The sequence below is a fragment of the Benincasa hispida genome, chromosome 8 (genome assembly GCF_009727055.1).
Source record: "Benincasa hispida cultivar B227 chromosome 8, ASM972705v1, whole genome shotgun sequence".
Taxonomy (NCBI): Eukaryota; Viridiplantae; Streptophyta; class Magnoliopsida; order Cucurbitales; family Cucurbitaceae; genus Benincasa; species Benincasa hispida.
Genome location: NC_052356.1, coordinates 42,073,200 through 42,082,384, shown reverse-complemented (window position 1 = coordinate 42,082,384; position 9,185 = coordinate 42,073,200). Strand labels below are relative to the sequence as shown.

The 9,185-nt window shown below is 32.8% G+C and overlaps 1 protein-coding gene across 1 annotated transcript; it reads left to right on the top strand.

Moving 5' to 3' along the window:
- The first annotated feature begins 3,205 nt into the window (after positions 1-3,205).
- LOC120082875 (calcium-dependent protein kinase 10) lies at positions 3,206-8,452 on the top strand. Its single transcript, XM_039038236.1, has 7 exons — positions 3,206-3,860; positions 4,022-4,165; positions 4,282-4,434; positions 6,277-6,392; positions 6,667-6,834; positions 7,163-7,393; positions 7,710-8,452. The coding sequence occupies exons 1-7, from the start codon at positions 3,206-3,208 to the stop codon at positions 7,881-7,883; spliced, it is 1,641 nt and encodes a 546-aa protein (XP_038894164.1). The 3' UTR covers positions 7,884-8,452.
- The last annotated feature ends 733 nt before the right edge of the window (positions 8,453-9,185 follow it).

Below are 9,185 nucleotides of genomic sequence, written 5' to 3'. Positions count from 1 at the left end.
TCTCATTTCCTTGACCAAGCTAAATCTCTCTACCTACCTTCATTCCCTTTCTCATCTCTTCTAGTCTTGGTTTGCTCAATGTTTTAGACTTTTTCTTCTTTATGATATATTCTTTGCTTACACATCTATTTATACCATGAGAAAGAAACACGTACGGGTGTTCAAAAAATCAGGTGATCCAAAAAAACCGATCAACCAAATTCAATACGTGCGGTTGAGTATTAACTCTTTAGGTTGGGTTAGATTCAAATAAACGAAAATTTTATAGATTGAATTAGTTCATAAGTCACCTATAATAACTCAAACCAACCCAAACTTATTATTAACTTTAAAATATATATTTTTTTCTTTATAATATAATTAAATATACATATATTTATTTTAATTTTATTTAATTTCATTAGTTTTTTTAGATAATTTATTATCCAATAATTCTTAAAAATAGTTTTTTTTAGTATTTTGGAAAGAGATTTTACATCATATAAATTGAAATTAAGCCGTTAATCTTAATTCAATATATGAAAATAGTTAAATCAAATTTTTAAATAAACAACCTGAGTCACCCGAACCAATCTGAACTAACCCAACCCAAAATGTTTTATGATTGGGTTGGGTTCATTTTTTTTTTTTTTTTAATAAAGTCATTTGGGTTAAAGAAATTTACCATTCTAATAATTGGATTGAATCTAAAAAAATATTCAATCCAACCCATGAACATCCTTAGAGACTTGTGTGTTTTATCCTATTACCATTTAATTTGAAAATTTTGTGTTTTAGTAATCTTTATTACTATAATCAAGCACAAATATATTGATATTGTTTTGGTCCTATTAAGTTAATACCTTAATGATATTGAACACAACTCAATTAATTTATGTATATATCATCAACTAAGATATTAGAAGTTTGAATTTTTCTATACCCACATGTTCTCAATTAAAAAACAAAATGTTAATACCCTATTACATATTTTGGATTAACCAGTTAAAATTTGTTAGAAGTATTTTAGACGCTAATGTCAATGAAAATAATGATATCTTATTTTTATGATAATGTTGATAGAAATATCAATGAAATGTCATTATTGTATAGTAATTTGAAAAATAATATAAATAATAAATATTTAAACTAACAAATAAATAAGTTAAAATTTCTTGCTAGTTATTTTATTTTTATTTTTTTGTATTTTTGTAATTTTGTTATACTGTGTTTTGAACAATGAACAATATCGATTGATCACTCGTATTAATGTTTAACTAATTAATACTAAAAAAATTAGTGAGGGATGTACTTTTTGCTATTGTACTGTACTTGGACAACTATTCTACCTAATTTTAACTAAAAAAATGAATTACACAACATGTAAAGACTTTCATTTAGGTCACTTCTTTTAAATAATTTGAACAAAGAAAATTTCTTTAATCAATTTTATTAATTAACAATGACATAATGATTTAGTCATTTAATTTGATGCATTTTCACGTGCAAACATCGAATTAATTTATCATTTTGTTATAAACCAATGCTTCAAAACAGCTCTAAGTTTTAAAAATAACCCATTTGAACTATTAAAAAAACAAGTATAGAAAAGATTAGATTAAATTGAGAATTTGGTTCCGATAATTTAGAGAAATTAGAATTTAAACACTATGATAGAGATTATTTATGAAGGATTTATCAAATCATATTGAAATTATTTGTAGGATTTTATCGAGTCATAAGGACTAAATTCTAACTTTTTAAATTATGGATACAAAATATCGATCTTGTTTAGATTATAAGGACTAAATTTATAATTTTTTTTTAAAAAAAACCAGATTTAGGTTAATATGAAAAATGGGGAGTCTAATTATACCTTTAGTAGGCGCCAAAATCTTATGGACAAAACTACCCATATAATAATAATAATAATAATTATTATTATTATTATATAATATAATAATAATACTATTAATTAAGATGTTTTTGGGTTAGGCAAAGTCGAATGAGTCAATGCCCCTTACATCAATCCCTTCAGCTGGTGAACAACTTCAACAATTATTGGCTGTAAATCTTGACCTTCCATCAACCTCACCAACAAAAATTTGCAAGATCAACGGTTGAGATTGACTCTTTGCTTAAATACTATGTAGTTTCATTTGGCCCCAAATTATAATTTATACTTTATAATGTTGCCCAGATTATCAGTTGATGTGATAATTAGCTAGTAAAGTTTAGGTTGTTTATGATAATATTTGCATTCTTTAAAAATAATTGTAATATTATTATTGACTTTTCCTAAAGCTTCAAAATTACTTTTAAATTTCATTTAAAATTTTGGTGAAATTTGAGATTGAAAATGATTGTGGTTCACAATTTTTAATCTTAATTTTCCATCCACTCTTATACGAAGATCAAAATTAATGTCATGACTTTTATTTTATGAGTATTTTTATTAATTTAGCCCAAATTTTAATATAAAAAATTAAAATTAATATTTAAACACAAATGATACAATATAATTAAACTATTGATTACATGTAATAAATGCTAGAAAAGTTAACTTTCTTTTTTTCCTTCTTACAAAGAAGGGAATTCGAACCGCAAGATTGATAATGAAGTATATGTAGTATATGTACTCACCATGAAATTGATAGTAAAATACACGTTCTCATGTTGGCTAGAAAATATTACCTTTCTTTTACGAGTTAGTTAAATCTTTTTAATTTATTGTAATATTTAAAGGATTAAATTATAAATTTAGTTCATACAATTTGAAAAAAAAAAAAAAAAAAAGTTAAAACTATAATTTCATCTTTATAGTTCATATGGTTTTTTAAATGCAAAATTGGGGAATGGACAAAGGGGAGAAGAAATGAGAGAAATTTAGTAGCGGAAATCGTATTATTTTAATCCAACTTCTTATGATTAGAAAATTTAATTTATATTAATTAATTACTCCAAATCATAATTCGTCGTCTTCCTAATTTACCCTTTTCAACCAATATTATAATAATTAGATATCATTACCATGATTTTTTCAAAATACCTTCTTTTTTCTCAACCGACCCCCGCGTTTTCTTTTCTCCCCTGCATTTCTCTCCTCGCCGATAACTACCTGCCTTGCCGCCGGCGACTGACTTCTTCACGGTGACGACCACAGGGGACTCGAGGTTTTACTGAAGATCGAGGACAAGGAACTTTTTCTTGCGATTCTTGTTGGAGCATGGGAAATTGTAACGCGTGTGTGAGACCGGAGACTACAGAGGACGAGAAGTCGGTGAATCGGAAGAAGAATGAAAAAGAGCGGAAATCGAATCCGTATACTCGAGATACTGCTGCTAGGTCGCCGGCTCCACTTAGGGTTTTGAAAGATGTGATGCCGCTTAGTCACCGGACGAGAATCAGCGACAAGTATATACTGGGGCTTGAACTAGGCCGTGGAGAGTTCGGGATCACGTATCTGTGTACTGATAGAGAGACGAAGGAGGCTTTGGCTTGTAAATCGATATCGAAGAGGAAGCTGAGGACTGCAGTGGATATAGAAGACGTGAGGCGAGAGGTTGCTATAATGTCGAATTTGCCTGAACATCCGAATATAGTGAAGCTTAAAGCGACCTACGAGGACAACGAGAATGTTCATCTTGTTATGGAGCTTTGCGAGGGAGGTGAGCTTTTCGATCGGATTGTAGCCAGAGGACACTACACCGAACGTGCTGCAGCGAACGTGGCGAGAACAATTGCTGAAGTGGTGAGGATGTGTCACGCTAACGGAGTTATGCACAGAGATTTGAAGCCTGAGAATTTCTTGTTTGCGAACAAGAAGGAGCATTCGCCTCTCAAAGCAATTGATTTTGGTCTTTCAGTGTTTTTCAAGCCTGGTAAGTTCGTTGGACTTCGATTCCTCTTCGTTGAGTACAGCAGAGCTTAATTCGGTTGTCTTTTAAGTTCCTTTGTTTCCATTTTTCGTTGGTTGGAAGCTATGGCATTTTTTATCGATTGTGTGTTGAATCTTAAGTGCTTCTATCTAACGAGATTTTAGGGGAAAAGTTTTCGGAGATAGTGGGGAGTCCATACTACATGGCGCCAGAAGTATTGAAAAGAAACTATGGACCAGAGGTTGATATTTGGAGTGCGGGTGTGATATTATATATTTTATTGTGCGGGGTTCCGCCATTCTGGGCTGGTAATATGGTTTTCTTTGCCATTTTTAGACCTCTCCAAATCTAAGTTAATCTGATTTCAAGATCAGTTAAATGGTTAAGTCTTTTGATTGTTTCTATTTTGGGAATCTGTTATTAGAGACTGAACAAGGAGTAGCTCTGGCAATTTTAAGGGGCGTACTTGATTTTAAGAGGGAACCATGGCCACAGATTTCAGAGAGTGCTAAAAGCCTTGTCCGGCAGATGTTGGAGCCAGAGCCTAAGAAGCGCTTAACTGCTCAGCAGGTGCTTGGTAAGTAGCTCGGCTTGTTCTTTTCCCACATTCATCCAAAGAAAAATACTTTGGTGCATCTTAGGTTGCACCTAACTTTGTGCAACCTAGCAAATTATCCAATTGTCCAATTACTGTCTGTTTCATGCAAACTCTTTTTTCTTCTTTTTAAAAATAATTTTGAATTTCTTTTACTGTGTGATTGGGGTGGGTTGCACAAAGATGGGGGCAGCTGAGGATGCACCCAAAGATTGCTCTTTGGCTAGTTGCTTTTGAGTTTTGGGTGCAAAGTTGCAACTATCTATCTTTTTCACTTGAATCAGGGTTTGGTGTATTTTTTTCATCCTGGACGTTTGAAATTTATGGCTGGGTTGGATGGACTTTCCAAAATGCTTAAAAATATGTTTTTGCACTTAAAAATACTTTTTTGAGAATTTCAAACAGGCCATTTGTTAGTTGCCCGGAACTGAGAATTGTGTGGTATCTCTTTCATTTAGTTTAGTTCTTATGAGATATGAGTTATGCCTCAGTGTAGCTGAAATCTGCTATATCTCTGAATCAAATAGTAATATCTGTTTTCCACCTTTTTTCCCACGAAACAATGATTTCAAGTGGACTGCGGCATTTTTCATAGCAGTCTTAAAATTATCACACTGGTCATTTTTTAAGCATAGCATACTGAATTGCATTGCCTTCAAATTATCGGCTTAAATACGAGAACCCCATGAGTAGGTTCATGGTTACTTGAATCCGATAGTTACTTTTTCTTTTGGCTTTTTATTATTGGTTTCATTTTCAATTTCAACTTAAATTTCACTATTTCAGTATCATTATTGACATACTGATCAGTTCAACTTAGTGCTTAAAGTGACGAAGTTTTGCAATTTTACTATTCCGGCATATTTAATTGGAAAAAGCATTGTGGAGATATTGGTACATCGAGTGACATGGAACAACATTTAGACAGCATGGCAAATTATATCTCTTAATTACCATGAAATCTAATTGATTCGTTTTATCAACTGTTCTCTAACATTTGTGATGTAAATATGAAATTGAGTTAGAAATTCTCCTTTACTCAATTGACAAAATTAACACATTGCTAAGTACAGATTGTTCAATGATATAGCGACCAAAAAAGTAGTTTACTGCTGCTTCTCATTACTGTCTTGGGTTAATTCTTGAAGCCTGAAATGGCCATTGTTTCAGTTAGTTGTTGGTGGGTGCTGTTAAGGGCTGATTGGTTCAACTTTGAGTACTGTTTGATTCATTGGCATACACATAAAGTTGGTTTAAAGTCTGTGTGCCCCCAATGAAATTTAAGGGTAGAAACTTGAAGCAATGCTGATTTATTGGTGGAGCTCAGAATCACTCTGGCACCTGTCTAATCCGCATTTTCTTTGAACATGATACATTTGGCTTCCTTTGCTGTCATGTCAGACATCTCTATTATTTGGAGACTAGAGAATCTGTTTCTTTGTTTTTTTCCTGGAGATGAAATTTGCTTCACGGTTGTGATTTGTGTACTCCAATCTTGCATTATCATCGTGTTCAGTATCCGTTTCTCTTTCTAAAATGATGGTACCTCTACCTATATCTAACCTTTTTCCTTGAGTTGGAAGTTTGCTTCATGACGAATTATATCCAAGCATAACAAACACGGCATTTAGCAAAATAATGCGACTTAGCAGTTTTTTTTTTTTTCCCCCCGCGNGGGGGGCTACAAAGAATACATGTTGAACCTGCCTTTTCTTTGTCCTTTTTATTCCTGACGTTCATCATCAATAATAGATCTTTGAATAAATTTTCCACAGCATATGTTCAATTTTTTGTCTTCTGACAGCTCTTTCACTATAATTACAGATCATCCTTGGTTACAAAATGCAAAAAAAGCTCCAAATGTTCCACTAGGAGATATTGTAAGGATGAGACTCAAGCAGTTCTCTGTTATGAATAGGTTCAAAAAGAAAGCCCTAAGGGTAAGCCTTAAAGTGATCTATTATTTTCTGAATTACTAAATGACATTGTGCATAGCTTAATTAGTCGAGACATACACATCTAACTTAACTTAAATATTAAATATTAGATGTTCGATCACCACCTCACGTTTGAGCTCCCAATTAAAATAAAAATAAAAATAAAAATAAAAAAATAAAAAAGAAAGAAGAAGAAGAAAAGTGGAATTACTGAATAAGTATTACAGTGATGGAATTCATGATAACTAGGAGATACCTAAACTTCTAAAATGTGTAGGTGATAGCAGAGCACTTATCTGTTGAAGAAGTTGAAGTGATCAGAGATATGTTTTCTTTGATGGACACTGACAATGATGGGAAAGTATCTTTTGAGGAACTGAAAGCGGGACTAAAAAAGGTTGGCTCACAATTGGCTGAGCCCGAGATGAAAATGCTCATGGAAGTGGTAAGTTTCTATGTCCTCAATTCAGACTGAAATTTTGCTTTATGGTTTCAAGTTTACCGCTGAATGTGCTTACTCTTTTTACTTGAATGATTTATAAGCATTCCAATCCTTTTTCCTGATATTTTGTTTCCAAATTGCAATGTTGTTCCCCATGCTATCTCTTAATAATCATTTGGATATGAATTCATGTCAACCATTTTTACCCTGAAATGTTTGGGACATTTGACATGGAATGCTGCCTGCCTGAATGGAACTTGAAGAATTTCAGTTCACTTACTTTGGTATTACATATTGCAAATTATTTCAACTGATCGTCTGTTCTCGACAGGCCGATGTTGATGGTAATGGTGTACTGGATTATGGAGAGTTTGTAGCAGTTACAATACATTTGCAAAGGATGGAAAATGACGAGCATTTTCGCAGAGCATTTATGTTTTTTGATAAAAATGAAAGTGGGTTCATTGAATTAGATGAGCTACGGGTAGCCTTATCTGATGAAGCAGGTGAAACCGATAGTGATGTGCTGAATGAGATCATGCGCGAGGTTGACACAGACAAGGTGAGACTTTCTAGTCCACTAATCTATCCCTAGACCCGGAAAAGAAAAGAAAAAAATAACTGTGTATATGGTATACTTTAGCTAAATCAATTGAGAGACTAAAATTACAATAATTATTTATTACTCCACCATACTACTGCACAACTGGATGTTCATTGAAAAGATCAAGAGGGGATGAAATGCTGTCTTGTATCTGAACGTTTTGAAATATGGTCCATTAGCTCTCTCTTCTAATCTGTAGGTTCAATGTTTACTTTTTTTTAGTTCTCTTCCTAATAAGCTCATTTTAATTTCTTGTAAAAACAATAAATGTCAGGACGGACAAATAAGTTACGACGAGTTTGTGGCAATGATGAAAACTGGAACGGATTGGCGAAAGGCATCAAGGCAGTATTCTAGAGAGAGGTTCAAGAGTTTGAGTCTTAACCTAATGAAAGACGGATCGTTGCAGCTTCATGACGGGGTCACTGGAAAAGCCGTAGTCGTGTGAAGTGAATTCATTTCCTGATGTTGTTTTTGTTTATCCTGCCGAGTGTAGTAGTTTTTCCATTCCATTTATCCCAATCACGCCTGTTATAGAATAGTACGAGAGGTTTCGAACAGCGGGCGGCAAGATTTGTTTACCAGGATGAGCTTCCTCAATGTGCTGCCTCTGACATTAGGTACCCTCTGAGTTTGCAGAGATCACAACACTATTGGAACAAGTACTTGGTGCAGCTTGTCCTGGATCTCATGGAGGGAGGTAGAGTAAATAGGCATTTTATTCCTGAAAATCTTCTTCACTTGTATATTTTTCTTTACATTATTTGCTTGTGATGATTTACTGGGTGGGCCTTCATAACTTTGAAGGAACACCATAGAGCAAAAGAAGTTGACGGTGGAACTGCTTGTTGGGATTTGAGTTTGAGGAAATTTAATGGTTTCTGTTTGTACAGATTGGAAACACTCCAAATTTCTGCTCTCTTGGATGACAGCCTTAGCTTCATGTAGGGTTTTTTGGCACTCAAACCCAAAATTTGGAAGTTTGTTCTAAGAATAGAATGCCGCACAATTGATTTTTTTCTCTCCCCTTATTAGTTTGACCAGTGGAAAAAGTATATGTCAAATACCGTTGAACTATACTCACTTTTAACTCACCTTAACGTACTTAATTGAATTAATTATTTTTCTGTCGGTATCAGAAAGGAATACAGTAATTGTTTGTATGATCAGTCAACTTTGACAATAACATCAAATCAATGCAAGTTGCCAATGTTAGGTAATGCAATGTTTCTAATTTTGGGTGAAATGAATCAAATTGATGATTATTTTTATCCAAAGTTTTATTATTTCAATCACTTTCATTAGATGCCCACCGACTGAAACTGGTGGATTTTTCTCACTTCCTACTCTGTACCATAAAATTTCCTTCCAAATAATGAGTGATTTTTGTTCAAATTCATTAGATTTCAAATCATGACGACATTGTTTTTTTCCTAACTAAAAGGATATGAAGTCAAATTTGATATCTTTTATTTTTTAAAAAATCAACCAAAAATCACTCAATCAAATTGCAACCATATAGTATTTTAAATTTTACTTCCTTTATGCACAAGTATTATGAGTGAAAAGTGCTTTTCAAAACAATAGTAATAAAATCACTGAATCAGATATCTTTTCTATTTAACATTCACATAACCTACACCTAAAATAACATTGACATAACGTAACGTGAGAGTATTTCTCAAAAAATAAGGGAAAAAAACGTAATGGGAAAGAAAATAGAATTTTCTTTTTCTTTAATTATTCTGTA